The sequence below is a fragment of the Notechis scutatus genome, chromosome 6, assembly GCF_049901735.1.
Source record: "Notechis scutatus isolate UNSWTSFEM ecotype Mainland chromosome 6, rNotScu1.2, whole genome shotgun sequence".
NCBI classification, from domain to species: Eukaryota; Metazoa; Chordata; class Lepidosauria; order Squamata; family Elapidae; genus Notechis; species Notechis scutatus.
The window spans coordinates 30640388-30656529 of record NC_142014.1 but is presented as its reverse complement, the minus strand read 5'-3'; the positions used below and the strand labels follow the sequence as shown (position 1 = coordinate 30656529).

General features: G+C 42.2%; 1 protein-coding gene across 4 annotated transcripts in view; it reads left to right on the top strand.

Moving 5' to 3' along the window:
• Nucleotides 1-16142, top strand: part of HGF (hepatocyte growth factor) — a 79397-nt gene that overhangs the window by 20102 nt on the left and 43153 nt on the right. For all 4 annotated transcript variants that reach the window (XM_087967847.1, XM_087967846.1, XM_087967848.1 and 1 more), the window contains exons 2-4: nt 9210-9372; nt 11711-11823; nt 12559-12673. In XM_087967847.1, the coding sequence (XP_087823973.1) occupies nt 9210-9372; nt 11711-11823; nt 12559-12673 (391 nt within the window). The remainder of the gene's footprint in view (nt 1-9209; nt 9373-11710; nt 11824-12558; nt 12674-16142) is intronic.

The following is a 16142-nucleotide window of genomic DNA, read 5'->3' as shown; positions in this document are numbered from 1 at the left end:
ATGATGTCATATCCTTCCCCCTCTCTTGAGGGAGGGTTGTTCAACATCGGAGAACAAACCCATCAGAACAAGATTAAGCACTTAAAAGTAGGATGCCATCCTTTTGAAGACAGCAAAGTCCACATTTTGGATAGAGAACCTGCTGGTTTGAAAGAGGGGTCAAAGAGGCCATCTATGTCCATCTCTCTCAACAAAGGGGGAGGACTAGGACATCATCGATCTCCACTCTACAACAGAGTCCTTTCAGCAGTTCCAAGAAGGCTCCATACCCATTTGCACCACTCAGGTGATCCCGAGGACACAGATAAACCTCCAAGTGGCCTCAACGTCTCTCTAAAAGGATGCAAATGACCAGCTGCCTGCAAGGAGCATCAACCCTTTCACCACCCCCCGCCATTCAGTTACAAATAAACTTCCAAGTGGGCTCAACAACTCTCATAAAGAATGCAAATGACCAGCTGCCTTCAAGGAGTATCAATCCTTCCATCCCACATCATCCAGTCAGAGCTGAAGAAGCCTCTCAGGTGAGAAGCAAAACGTCTTCAAAAGAAAAAAACAAGAAAATCCAGTTGCCTCCTGAAAAAAGCACCTTTGGGACAACCAAGACCTGGATGACTGAGAATCTCCATAGACACAAACACATGCAACACCAGAAAGCCTCTCAGACAAGCCCTACCCTCATTCACACCAAACTAAAGTGAGGAAAGAAAGAACACCTTCAAACTTGCAAAATTCTGCTTCTACAGCTTTACAATACAAATAACCCAGACCGATCCAACATTGTTTTTTTTTTTTGTCTAGTTTACTTTGTTGGGCTGGCAGGGGAGTTGTCAAAAGCTCTTCTGAAACAAAACAAAACAAAATAAATCTGGTGCCCAAAGGAAATGTTTGGTGTGTGTGTGTGTGTGTGTGTGTGTGTGTGTGTGTGTGTGTATATATATATATATATATATATATATATATATATATATATATATGTGTGTGTGTGTGTGTGTGTGTGTGTGTGTGTGTGTGTGTGTGTGTGTATGTCCTAGAAGCATGAGAAGGGCTGGATGATGTCATAATTCTGTGCAGATTTATTCAGGAGTGGGGCCCTGATGTAATTCAGCCTCGTTGATTTAAAATGGTGCATTTAATGATACAAATATTAATTTCCTGACACACAAAAATATATAGTCAAGGTGCATATGAATGTTTAGAGCCTCCCAGATCTCCGAAGTGCCTCTGAAAGAAATATGTGGTCATTTTTTAATGCAAGAAAAAGGAAAATAAGTAAATCCGTAAGGCTGAGAACATTCCTGTTAAATACATCATTGATGCATGTAAGATAAATTCTCCCTCGGCTCTGCTCCTGTTAAATTCATGGGTATGTTCATTAGGGCTGGGGGTAATGATCTGGAAAAGGTCTTGACACTGTTTTCTTTTAGGATATATTTTACTTCCCAGGCTAGTCTATTATTCTGGGTCTTCCTTGCAAATATAAAACCAAATCTCAGCCTGCTTAGCTGTTTCTGAGATCAGCTAAGTTCAACATCCAGTTTTGGTCACCACGCTGTAAAAAAAAAGATGTTGAGACTCTAGAAAGAGTGCAGAGAAGAGCCACAAAGATGATTTAGGGGACCAGAGGTGAATATCCTGACCTAGGCTGCCCAAAACCACGAAGCAGACTCCTCGTCCCAATGAAACCCCATTTATTTAGGCTAATGTCAATTCCTCTCATTCACATCCAGCAAACTCATGGCAAACAGTCTTTCAAGAGTGATTTACAACCACAGACCTTTATCAGCTTTGGAGAGCTGCCAGGCCGATAGCTTCCAAGCGCAACGCTGTAGCAGAAAATAATTGACAAGGAGTCAGGAACAGATCTTCACCCTAATGAATTGAACTAATTGTCTCCTATAAACACCACTCCCATTCGCTCCTCTTTATTCCCTATGGGAGAGGCCATTCACCATTCATCTGAGCCTTTACTCCCGAGTCAACCTGTGTTCCTTAGCTGTTCCCTTCTCCCGGCAGCTCTGCATGCGCACACTGGAAACAGGCTCCAGCTGTTCTTCTGCCTCACTGATGTCCAATCTGAAGGCAACTGATAACTGTCAAATGGCTCTGGCCCCATCTCTGCCTCTGATGCAGAGCCCTCATCAGAGCCTTCCCCAGACTCCAGGACTGGCCCATGTTCCTTCCCAACCTTCTCACTGTCTGAGTCTGCTGCCAGCTCTGCTGGCCTCTGGTGGGCCGCAACAGCGAAAACATAAAGAATGGTTGCTGGAATTGGGTATGGGCTGTTGGTTTGAGCTCTGAGATTGGCAATTTGGTTGCCTCAAAAGACATGATCCACCATCCCTCACATCTGTCCACAAATATTCAGAAGGACATAAATTTGATCTAATTAGGACCACAGTTGTAACCCAGGCAAAATTAAAGTGAGAAAGAGAATTCCTCGAAGCCACCAATGTGAATAAACAGATATATTGACATCAGTCCAGTCTACCAGTCTCTGAGAACGAAAGAACTGAGGCCCCATTAAACCTGAAGGTAGCACTGAAAATGAACAATTGGGCATCCTACTACACAGTAACAAAGTTGAAACCAACCAACTCACAAGAAATCAGACCATGTTGCAGTAACAACAGCCAAACAATCCAAAACCAGACTGTGACTCAGAAGTATCCTGTCATGCCCCTGTTGGAATCTGATTCCAAGGGGGAGGTGAACAGCTGACGAAGTGGGAGTGCGGATCCAGTGGCTGTAGAGGAAACTGGGGAAAGTCACAGTCTGGCTGGGCATTCAGAAGAAGACCCAGGCCCACCCCCTCTGCACCCTAGGGCACACAGGGAGGACCGGATAAGGGAGCAACATGGGTTATGGGGGAGAAAAAGACCCTGATTCCCTTCATTAGCTGCAACAGAATATAAAAGGTGTTTGTGCAAAGCACCTTGCTGGAAGCAAAGCTTGCATTATCTTTGTTTGTCAAGTCTTATCTGGATTCTGGCATCCTCCCAACTGTGTGTGTTTCATTATCTTTTGAAGTCTGCAATTCCTTATCCTGTCCTGTCCAGTTAATTGCTGCAGTGTGGTTTCTATTGGTTTTTATTTATAATTTAGATGTACTTTTGGTTCGGACTGAATTTCTTCCCTTTAAAAACTGTTCTTGGGAGAATTTTTTCTCCAGATGATGATAACTGGACATTGGGGCCAAGTTGGAGGAATTAAAGGGACTTTACCTTTGTGACTTTGTTGCTTTGTGCCACACCCCGGGTCATCACATATCTGAACAAACAACGCTAATGCCAACTTGCATCACATAAAAAGGAATTGGGTATTTCTAGTTTAGTGAAAAGAAGGACTAAGGGTGACATGAGAGCAGTCTTCCAATATCTCTGGGGTTGCCACAAATAAGGGGGTGTGTCAAACTATTATCCAAAGCACCAGAAGGCAAGACGAGAAGCAACAGATGGAAACCAACCAAGGAGAGAAGCAACCTAGAACTAAGGAGAAATTTCCTAATAATAAGCACAATGAACTAGTGGAACATTCCAAGATACAATGGCAATCAAAAAAGTTGACTTACGACAATTTTTCAAACTTTTCCACCTTTGTAGCATCCCCTTAATCAAGTGATCAAAAATTCAGATGCTTAGCAAGTGACTCATATTTATGATGGTTGTCCCAGAGGTCATTTGATTCCCTTTTGTGACCTCCTAACAAGCAAAGTCAACAGGGTTCACTTAAGAACCGTGTTGCTGACTTAACAACTGCAGAGATTCACTTAACAACCAAGGCAAGAAAATGGGGCAAAAGTCACTTCGCACATGTCTTCCTTCACAAGAGAAATGTTGGGCTCCGTTGTGGCGGTATGTTGAGGACTTCCGTTTTTGACGCAACACGCAAGGTATGTTGTGGTGCTGAGTTATGATTCAGTGTTGCCTTTTGGCGTCTAACGATATAATGCTGCCTTGGTTCAAGTCAGACATAATAATAGAGCAATGATACAAGTGATTCAGGGCTTTGTTCCTTTGCTGTTGTTGTTTAAAAATCCTTCTAGGAAACTTGTGTTGAAATCTGATTACTTCTGACACACACTTGGCTTCTTACTAGTGGCACTTCTTTAGAGGAAGGAAGGAATGATTGCAAAAGAAGAAGAAGAAGAGAAACAAGGGTGTGTTTAATGAGCAGATGAATGACATATTTTGGGCGTTTTTGAAGTTGCTTTGAGATGAACATCTCTTGCAGCTTCTTTGCAAAAATGCAATCGATTCAATCTCCCCAAGATCCTCACTGCAAACCAGGAAAGACCATAAAGAAATGGCTCCTTTTGGGGGGGGGGTGCTTGATATTTTTCCTATTTGGAAATTGCCGGTCGTTCTTGGTTGCGTTTATTGTCATAAGGACAAACCCTCCTGAGGGCATATGCCTTTATTTTAGTGAAGGACAGGTTGAAGGTAATCTCTTGGGGAGACAGCAGAAAATAGAATTTGCAAGTGTTGGAAGAAACGTCCCTCTGGGTTCTGTTCCAAGTGGGTAAAAAGAGACTGGAAACATGGAGACTGTTTAGAAAGATGGTTTAATGGTGGACAGGACCACATGGTTTGAGGTCCTGGGCAATTGAGCACATGGGAGAGAGAGAGGGGAGGGAGGGAGGGAGAGAGAGAGGGAGGGAGGGAGAGAGAGGGGGGGAGAGAAGGGAGGGAGAAAGAGAGAGAATTATACCCTCTCTTGGGCTTTGACCTTGAGCTTCCTGTTCCTGTGGCAAGGGCTTGTATTCTGATTGGTCGTCAGACTCCCATGGGGTCATGCAGGAGTAACTTTTGTAGGTTGTCTTGAGTCCCAGGCTTGGTTGAATCTTGCTGAGTGATGCAATCTTCCCAGGTGCCATGTGGAGAGATGGGTAGAGGGCTAATCCTATTATGTCTTGAGGGTGAAAATGTTTTTGTTTTGTAGGTAAGCTGGCCCAGGCTTTTGTCTTGTTAGATAGATTGGCACCAAAATATCTGCTGGGGGTGGATCAGGGAGCTGAGGCTCTGAGTTTATGTCTTTAGAAATATGTTTCTCCTTTAGGGAAAATATAATATTCTGCCTCTTTAATATTTCCTAGTATATTTCATTCTTCTAAGAGAAGGGTGGGTGCTAGCTCTCTACAGAAGTATGATTTTCAAATCAGTACTTCTTCTGAAATCTTACAAATTAATCTCATGTAGTCAGATCCATTCTCCTTATACCATGTTTCCCCAAAAATAAGACCTATCCCAAAAATAAATCCTAGACTGATTTTTAAGCATGTGCCTAATATAAGCCCTACCCCCAAAATAAGCCCTAGTGAAGATCGTCATCAGACCGGGGGGAAGAGGCATGGCCAGCACAGGAGGCGGCGAGCAGGCAGGGACCGGTGGAGAGAATCAGCCCAGCGGTAGCAGCATTCTCGTCAGCCCCACACTCACCACTTCCTGTATGTGAAAAAAAAGACATCCCCACAAAATAAACCCTGGTGCTTATTTGCCCCCAAAAATATAAGACCGGGTCTTATTTTCAGAGAAAATGATGTCTTTGCCCAAAATTATTTTCACCCTAGAAATAGCAGTTGTCCATTTCAGAGGGAAAGTCAAATAATTCTTATATCTGGAGGGTTTTTTTTTCCCCTCTACTTCCTGGTTTTTTCAAATAAATACTTTGAACTTAAGAGAAGATTTGTTTGGGGGTTGGGAACAACAGTGTATGGGGAAAAGAATTGTACTTTCTCTTTGACTGTGGTCTTGTTAAAAAGAAATTCCCACCCGTAAGATGCTAAGAAAACCTGAGTCAGCACTAACTTGATTTCAGCTGGGCTTCGGGGATGGAAAGAAGAACACGCTTTGATTTGAGGTTGGCTGTTTGAAATTCAAAGGTAATCTGATTTGATTTGATCTGATGTGCTTTGGGATTCAGTTGGAGGGGGGAAATTGGTCCCTAGGCTATAAAGAAAGAACATCAAATCTGTATCGGCTTCATTTATGTTGGCAGAGGTAGATGAAAGCTGTAAAAATCCTATAAAGGACATCAATGATGCCAAAACTCAGCTCAATATCTCCAAGGCTCTGTAGGATTGTTTCTTTTAAGGAAATAAAATAGCGCAGTGATCTTCAAATTGTCTAACAAATATTTTTGGATATAAATCCTCTATTGAAGGATTTCATGCGAACATAAACATATATTTTCCAAAAGCATCCAACAAGTAAGCTCCTGGTTTTTTTCTCTTTTATCTGAGATGCTGTGTTAAGATGATCTTGAAGAATCCTAAAGGTACTTAGATACAGATTAACAGAGTTGAAAGGGACTTTGTAGGTCATCTAGTCCAACCCTCCACCCAAGGAGACCCTACACTATTTCTGACAGATGGCAGTCCAGTCTCTTCTCGAAAGTTTCCAGGGATGAAGCTCCCACAATTCTGGAGGCAACTTCTGTTCCTTTGGTTGATTGCTTTCACTGCCAGAAAATTTTTCCTTATTTCCAGGGTGAATCTCTCCTTGCTCAGTTTCCATCCATTATTCCTTGTCTGGCCTACAGGCACTTTAGAAAATAGCTTGGCCCCCTCCTCTCTGTGGCAGCCCCTCAAATGCTGGAAGACTGCTCTCCTGTCTCCCCTGGTCCTTCTCTTCACTAGACTAGCCAGGCCCAGTTCCTGCAACCGTTCTTCATATGTTTTAGTCTCCAGTCCCCTCGTCATCCTGGTTGCTCTTCTCTGCACTTGTTCCATAGCCTCAACATCTTTTTTATAGTGTGGTGACCAAAACTGGGTGCAGTACTCTAGGTGTGGTCTTACTAAGGTTTTATAGAGTGGTATTAGCCTTGATCTTGATTGTATCCCTCTTTTAATGCAATTTAGGATTGCATTAGCTTTTTTGGCTGCTGCTGCACACTGCTGGCTCATATTCAGCTGGTTGTCCACTAAGACTCCAAGGTCCCTCTCACAGTTACTGCTATTAAGCCTGGTTTCACCCAGTCTATATGTGTACTTTTGGTTTTTCTTGCCTAAGTGTAAGACTTTACATTTCTCTATATTGAATTTCATTTTGTTAGCACTTTTTTCCCCCAAAAGGCAACTGGATTTCCTTAATTTTTTTCCTTGAAGACATTTCACTTCCCATCCAAGAAGCTTCTTCAGTTCTGCTTTGAAATGCCCCACCATTCCGTCAGAACTGAATAAGCTTCTCAGATGAGTAGGGAAACATCTTCAAGGCAAAACCAAGGAAGTCCAGTTGCCTCTTGAAAAAAAGCGACTTTGAGAGCCACCTTGACCTGGATGAGTGAGAATCTTCATAGATGTTGAGTTGCAATTCTGTGGTTTTTCAGAGAACAGTCAAGATTTTTCTGCAGATTTCTGAGGGGTATCATGGAAGGAAGGAAGTTAAACATTCATTCATGGTCCCAACTAAAAAAAACTTTTCCGTTAAGATGTCAGATTCATCTTTATCCTAATTTAGCATTCAGAGGTAAGAGATGGTAGGGGTTTTCCACACACACATACACACCTGGAATAGGTTAGACACCACAGAAGTTTTGAATTATGTGCTAAACACACTTTTACTATTAAAAAGGGCAGTTGTTTCAAACCTGAACCAATTGTCTCTACTTTCCTTCGTCCAGTACATCCACTTCCCTTTTGTCTCTCATTCCACCCACACAGAGTTGCAGCATTTAACGAGTGACTTAATTTGTTTTATTTTGCAATTTAAGTACAATGATTCAAGGGGAACTCTTGGGCTTTTCTTTGTAGGAGATGACCAGGCTGAGCCAGAGGGAGGGATCAAATGTGTCATCAGTCACGAGTCCCTGAATGTCTGCAAGAGATGAAGAGAATAGAATAGAGAGTAAAGAATTAGAATAGAATAGAATAAAATAGAATAGAATAGAATGGAATCGAGAATAGAGAATTAGAATAGAATAGTAGAATATCGAGAATAGAAAATTAGAATAGAATAGAGAATTAGAAAAGAATAGAATAGAGAATTAGAATAGAATAGAATCAAGAATAAAGAATTAGAATAAAATAGAATAGAATAGAGAATAGAGAATTAGAATAGGACAGAACAGAATATAGAATACAATATAGACTTGAATTGAATAGAAAATAGAATAGAATCTAGAACAGAACATATAATACAATATAGAATAGAATAGAATAACTAGAATAGAATATAGAACAGAATATAGAATATAATATAACAGAACAGAGGAAAAGTGAATAGAACAGAACAAAATAGAATAGAACAGAATGCAGAACAGAATGCAGAATAGAATGCAGAATAGAATGGAATGGAATACAGAGTTGGAAGGGACCTTGGAGGTCTTCTAGTCCAACCCACTGCTCAGGCAGGAAACCCTAGACCATTTCAGACAAATGGTTGTTCAATCTCTTCTTAAAAACTTCCAGTGTTGGAGTATTTACAGCCCACTGTGAATGCCTTTCTTATCTGCCGCTCATTCCCCTGGACTGTTAGTTGGCAAGATTCTTGTAGAGGGCTTAACCTTAAACCATTATACTCAATTGGACTGTCTGACTTTCCTGATTTCTCCTGTACTTGACATTTGCAGTACAAGCTTTTCTCCCTCTCCCTGGAAAACCTACAAACTGCAGTCTAAAATACAAATTACCTGTTCCCAGGTGCCAGTGAGAGCAAAACACTTCTTGAGTCATGTTATTAATGTTACAACTTACGAACACAATGGACATCAGAATCCCCATTGTAATATTTATATAGGCAGTCCTTGACTTACAATAGTTCATTTAGTGACCTTTCGAAGTTACAACGGCGCTGAAAAAAGTGATTTAGGACCGGTTTTCATGCTAATGACCTTTGTAGCATCCCCATGGTCACATGATCAAAATTGAGATGCTTGACAAGTACTTTATACTTATGACGGTTGCAGTGTCTTGAGGGGGTCATGCCATCCCCTTTTGCGACCTTCTGACAAGCAAAGTCAATGGGGAAGCCAGATTCACTTAAAAACCATGTGACCCACTTAACAAATGCAATGATTCACTTAACCTACAGTGGCAAGGAAAGTCATAACGTGGCACAAAAATCCCTGAACACATGTCTCACTAAGCAGCATAGGTTTTGGGCTCAATGGTAGTCGTAACTCAAGGACTCCCTGTATATAGTTGTCCTTATCAGGTTGGCTTTCTTGGAACGGTGGAATTAGACGGGTGTGTTTGTCATTTCCGTCTGCAGAAAACAAAGGGAAAAGAAATCCCCTCCATGACTACCAGAAAACAGTCGATACCTCATTAGTAAGGATAGACAAGGCACTGAAAGTGAAAACGAAGCTGCTAAATACGACAGAACAGTGTGCCAAGAGATGCAGCCGAAGTAAAGGACTTTTATTCATTTGCAGGTAAGGAATGTTGCATTTGGGGGGGGGAGGGGGGGATCTAATGGTTCTGCTTTTTGTTGTGGTTCGCCGGCAGCCTGTGGAGATGGCAGCAGAGTCAGGCAGTGGGGAGGAACATGGGCCAGTATGGGAGTCTGGGGAGGACTCGGATGAGGGTCCTGCATCCGATGCAGGGATGGGGCCAGGGCCATCTGGGAGTTATGTGCTGACTCCGGAGCCTTCAGAATCTGGCAGCAGTGAGGAAGAGGAACAAAGGGAGCCTGTTCCCAGTGTGTACTTGCGCAGAGCTGCTAGAAGGCAAGAACAGCTAAGACAAAAGGGGCAACTCTCCTTACCACAAGACCCACCAGAAGACTCTCACTGATGACTCACATCTGACCCATCACAAGACCCTCACTTGACACACCCACACCTGAAGCTTGACGTGACCCACTACAAGACCTGCCACAAGACCCTCACTTGATGTGACCCACACCTGACCTATCGCAAGACCATCACTTGATGTGACCAACACAAGACCCATCTCTAGATTCTCACTTGATGTCAGCATTCCAACTAACCAACTCCATACCAATAAACTCTGAGACATCAATCAGTCCCTCAAAGTTCCATTTTATCAGAGTTGGCACATCTGGGAAAACCCAAATCTGATAGTTCCGGGTTTTCCCTTCCCAAAAGGGAAATCAAAGATCCATCCCCTGCGCCCATTAGTCCATCACATGGCCCAATCAAATCTTTGTCCCAACTGGAGACATCCCTCCAGTCACTCCCCTCCAGGTGCAGGGCAACATGTCCTTGACTTTCTGAGAAAGAATGTTGTTGTGTCTCATCTTGTACCCCACTGTGAAATTCCCCCCTCCCAAATTCCCAGACACTGAATGTGGCAGTCTCAAAGCTTCCAAGTAAAATATGGCTTCCAAGCCCGACACTTGATATGATCCTCCCATCACAAAACCTACTCATTGCATGAAGCCCTTATAAGCAGAAGAACACCGACATCCCCTAAACTCCAATGAAGATGTTACCTAGCTTGGTAACGAAATGTTCAGAAATCAACCCACAAGCTTGGAGAACAAACTTCCACCCTCAAAGCTATCTTGTGTGTGTGTTTGTGTGTGTGTGTAGTGGGACAACTCTTGGATTTTCAAGATCTCAGAGCAATGTTTGTTCCCTTGCATGGAGTGTTGGAAATGTTGGGTTTTCAAGTGTTTCGTGGTGAAAAATGAAAACGAAGCGCATAGCTTTGTTCTGAAAAAAAAAAATCCACTGGAAGTTAACAAAACTCTTTGCTTATAGTATTGACTTCATGAGGGGGTGGATAAAAAGCTTGAGATTCTCCAACTTTCTTGAGTATGACAGATTCTGGGCTACATCTAGAAGTTGTTTGTGATGTAACTGATACTTAATTGGTTGAGACTCCAGAGAAGTGAAGAATAATAAGACTCTACCAATTGTTGGTAACATTTTCTACTCCCACACAGCTTACTCTTGTGCAGAATTTCTTAAAACAAAAAAAAAACCTATTTCCTTTCCATGTAATCATTTTTGGAATCAAACTCAAAACTCCTGATGATAAATCACTACGACCTCCCCTGCTCATAAATTATATTCTCATCAGCACAGTCCTTCCTACTGGGTCCAGCTGGACGGAAGCCCAACAAAAAAGCTTGTTTACATTCTTCAAGTTGTGTTTTCTCAGTCTATTAGGTGCAACATCTTTTATTCAAAGAAAGTAGGCTTCAGGCTGCTATCATCGGCTGAGCAAAGCGATGATGGATCTGGAATTACTTGGCCTACCGTAACTTTTCCAGATATTTTGAACACAGCAAAATCTTATTGGCCTAGTAAGATCCTACATTTATCTGTATCAAACTTGACTCACAATGAAAATGCTAATCTTCTTGAGTCAAGAGGAAGAGGGAGAAGGGGCAGAAGGGAGAAAGGAGGAGGAGGAGAAAAGAGAAGTGGAAGAGGAAAAGGAAAAGGAAAAGGAAGAAGAGGGAGAAGGGAGAAGGGAGAGAAGAGAAAAAGGAGGAGAGAAGAGAAGAGATGGAAGAAGAAGAGAAAGAGGAGGAGGAAGAAGGAGAAGAGAAGGAGGAAGAGGAGGAGAAGAGGAAGAAGAAGAGGAAGAAGAAGAGGAAGAAGAGGTAGAAGAGGTAGAAGAAGAGGAGGAAAAGGAAGAAGAGGAAAAAGAAGAAGAGGAAAAGGAAGAAGACTTTATGTGAAGTTAACTTACTTTTATCTAGTCTCTTGAGATTTTTTCCCCTCTAGTTATGGTGGTAATGAAAACCATATATTCCTGTAGAAGTTAACTCTGCAATTTATTTTATTTTCTATCCAGGGCTTTTGCATTTGACAAAACAGCCAAACGTTGCCATTGGTTATCTTTTACTAGCCTAGAAAATGGAGTCAGGAAAAAACATGACAACACATTCATTCTCTATGAAAAGAAAGGTATGTAAGTGGCTAACTTGGATGCTACAGAGCTAAGACATTTTTTTTTTGTTGGACAAGAGTTTCATGTGATTATGCAAAGCAGGTGGTACTGTGGGCTATGGATAAAGTGGAAGGGGAGGAGGGTTTTCCTTGTCCCCATGGAAGCTTATTTGATTCCACTATTAGAACAGACTATTTGTCGCTCAGGGTTGAACGGTGGGGTCTTTGGTGCTCTCTAAGCTTGATTGTTTTCTTGAAGATGTTTCCTTATCCGCCATGGTGACAACTTCAGTGGAGGAGGAGGAGGAAGGGAGGAGGAGAGAAGAGAGGAGGAGGTGGAGGAAGAGGAGGAGGACAGGAGAAGGAAACAAGAGAGAGGAGGAGGAAAGAGGAGAAGAAAACAGGAGGAGGAGGAGGGGAGGAGGGGGAGGAGAGAGGAGAGAAGAGGGGAGAGAAAGAGAAGGAGGAGAGAGGAGGAGGAAACAGGAGAGAGGAGGGAGGAGGAGGAGGAAGAAGAAGAGAGAGGAGAAGAGAGAAGGAGGTGGAAGTAGAGGAGGAGAAGGACTGTGGGGTCCTTGGTGCTCTCTAAGCTTGGTTGTTTTCTTGCAGACGTTTCATAACCCAACTAGGTAACCTTATCAGAAATCGATTGAAACAGACATTTCAAGGCATCGATCACCTGCTAAGTTTGTATACCTGCTCTTCAGAAAACGTTCACCTTCTTTTTGGCTTTGTTTTCATTGATTCTAACAGACTATGTTCGAAATTGCATTATTGGGAAAGGAGCAACGTACAAGGGAAACATATCAGTCACAAAAAGTGGGATCGAATGCCAAGCCTGGAATTCGACCATACCTCACGAACACAGGTAAGATTGGTGGGATTAACCCTGCCTTTTCCAACAATGATGGTTCTTTGAATGGCCAAATCCATGGAAGATGATCCTAGGTGCCTGCTGGGAGGATGGCTGTAAAAAGTCAAGAGGGTGATCCCTCGATGGCTGCCATCTTCTTCCCTTTTTGGGTTCCTCTATGGTTGTGTTGAAGTGTGATAGAAAGCTGACTAACACATGTTTCATGGCATGAGAACAGGAACATACAAGAAGTCCTTGACTTGAACCATTCATTGAAGTTACCACAAGAGAGTGGTGTGGTGGCCTAGTAGATGGAGCTCTCGCCTCACAAGCAGGAGGCTGTGAGTTCAATCCGAGGCAGATATTTTTCTCTGTGTGCATGTTGAGAATATATCCGCTGAATATAACTCTGCATTGGCAACAGGAAAGGCCATTAAACACTCAGTTCCATTCAGTTGCCCAGACTCCACCCAGCAAGGGATTATGGGGTCATTAAAAGGTAATGATTGAAGTTACAACAATACTGGAAAAGATGACTTATAATTGGTCCTTGGTGCTTCAGATGAATTTATTACAATTTTTTTTTTCTGGGCAAGGCTGAAGGAGGATAGTACATTTAGCATAATCTGGGTGTTTGCTACAAACAGGATATTCCCCTAATCCAGATAGTCCTCTACTTATGACCATAATTGAGCTAAACTGACTGAGATTAGATGTTATTTGGGAGTGAAATTCCCTTACCCCTATTGCATGGCAGTAGGACTCATCCAACTTCATTAGAGATATTTTTTTCTAAATAGTGTCAATTTGATAATATAAAGTAATTATTACGATACCTTCTGCCTATCAACTACCTATAAAGTGCCTTAGGCCTCTACGTTGCAAACTAGGAGAGATATTGTTCACATTATGTGCAATTCTAGAATGACATGTAAATAAAAATGACTCCTTAAATCCCAGATCCTAAACATTTTGCCTACTGTTTTGCTCTAGAACTTTAGTATGGTTTCTAAATGTTAATTTCTAAATGTTATATGTGAACATGAATCTGTGTCTATGTATACTGGAGGGAGGGAAAGATTAAAAGTGTGCATACGCAATATTCTAACTCCAAGACACTCCAACCTTATGACATCCTGTTTTGACTTCACTAGTGAAAATGGGAATTATGACCCTACTGAAAACAAGAATAGATATTTCCAAAGACTGGGATAATTTAACCTTGGCCAACTTGCCTTGGCCAATTTGCCATGGCCAACTCATTACAGCCAACTCACAGTGGCCAACTCACCACAGCCAACTCATTACAGGACAACTTGCCGTGCGGCAATTCAACTTAATTAATCTTAATTTTCAATTTAATTTTTTAAAATAATTTTAAAATTGTTCTTATTTTTGTCATTCCCATTTTGTTTTGTCCCTCCTTTAGTGTCCTGTCAACCGTCCCATTGGCATATGCAGCAAAAGAAACTCCAGGGACATTATTTTACCAAGAGTAGAACTTTACGGATAGATCCGTACAAGCACAGAAGAAGCAAAGCTAGCTCTAAAGTTTTCGCGCAAGAAACAGCATAGTCAATTTCCCCTTTATACCATGGGGGCCACCCATATGTCCATTGTCCACCAATCCAATATGTTATTTTTATTTTTGGGTAAACAGTCTGCGCCTTCAGAAGGTTCCCATCCCATGGCCTTGAAGTGGCAAGATTTTCTCAGCCTGCAAATGGATGAAATAAATTCCTTATGTCCCTCTCAGCTCCCAATACATTCCAAGCATTCCCCTGCCCCTCCTTTCATTTATGTTGTGGAGTTTACAAGTCAGCCTTGACACATCCTTTCGTTAATAATTCTATTTCACCACTTCTTGTCCTGCAGCAAGTTGTCCTGTAGTGAGTTGGCTATATTGAGTTTGCCATGATGAGTTTGCCATGATGAGTTGGCCATGCAGAGTTGGCCATGGTGAAATGGCCATGGAGAGTTGGCCATAGTGAGTTGGCCATGCAGAGTTGGCCATGGTGAGATGGCCATGGTGAGATGGCCACGGCAAGTTGTACTAGATCCTTCCTGAGAGGTCAGATGGAATATTTCAATTGGGAGTCTCTCAATCTGTGTGTGTGTGTGTTGCAGGTATATATTTATGTATGTACTGTACACATTGTATATTACGTATGAATTTGGGTAGATACACACTTTCTCTTGAGAGCAGGCAACATAATTTTATTTTTAATCTGGGCCAGTGCGCTCACAATAAAAATACGACAATAAACATGATCTATCTAAACTATATGGGGCGAGGTTTCCGGTTTGTCGGCTTCGCGAGCGGTAGGGATTCGCGAAGCTGCGCGATCCCTGCCGCGCTAGCGTTTTGGGGCTCCGACCCGGACGGGTGCGGAGCAAGGCTGCCCTGCAGGGGTAGCTGAAGGTAAGGGGATCCGGAGGAAGGGTTTGGGGTGTTGCAGACCCCCTCCTGGCCGGCAGAACCCCCTGTTACCAGGACGGTGCAGCGGCGGTCCGTAATGGCCGCCACAAAGAAGTTGACAGCCGGGCAAGTATGCGCAGGAGGAAGAAGAGAAAGTTATTGAAAGTAAAAGTTCTTCTTGGTCGACCCAGGGCTTTGAGATTTATCTAATTTAATTCCTGGAAAAGATGGTTTTCTGATGATTTCTTCCACAAGAGAAAAAAAAGCGGCTATTTTGAGGTGCTGAAGGGAAAGTTTACTCTCCCTCCCGACGGAATTAAGCCGGAAGGGAGAGGATAAAGAAAATATATTAATTTGGATCTTGTTGGAGGAGATGCCTTGAAGACTTGAGGACAGAAATACAATCTTAATAAGGCTTTAAAATATAGACTTGGATTCTTTTTTTTATTTGTTTGATACCACCCCTGGAAGAGGAAGGGGGAATTTTGGCTTGCTTGGATTTATTGAGGATTGTGGATTTTGGGATTGTTTTGCCTTTCTCTCGGAATATTTGGTTGGTGTAAGAAGAAAGAGGAATAAAGAAAAGAAAAGATTTATTTATAATGGCTTTCCTTTTTGAAGACCTGAGGGATGAATATGAGCAAACAAAAGCAGCCTGCAAAGATGGCATGGAAAAAGCTTTTCTATTTCTAGAAATGGCGCTGGTCAATTACCAACAGACAATGGAACAGATGGAAACGGAAGAAGAACAACAAGGAAGAGACGAAGACGCCATCTTCATTGAATCCCAAAACTTATCTAAGGAAGAAGGAAGGAAGAGAGCAAGGAAAATGAAGGACTTAAGATCTAAAAAAACATTTGAGAAAGAGAAAAATATGATGCAAAGTAAATATAATGATAACAAACAAGAGAAAAAGGGAACACAACAGAGAAGGGATCCCAGCAAGGTAGAGGTTAGAAGAAGAAGGGGGGGTAGGAAGATTTGGTGGGGGAAGAAAGAAAGGGGAAAGGCGGAGAAAAGCCTCAAAGCTTTAAAATTGGATGGGAGAAGAGGGATTTTTTTAG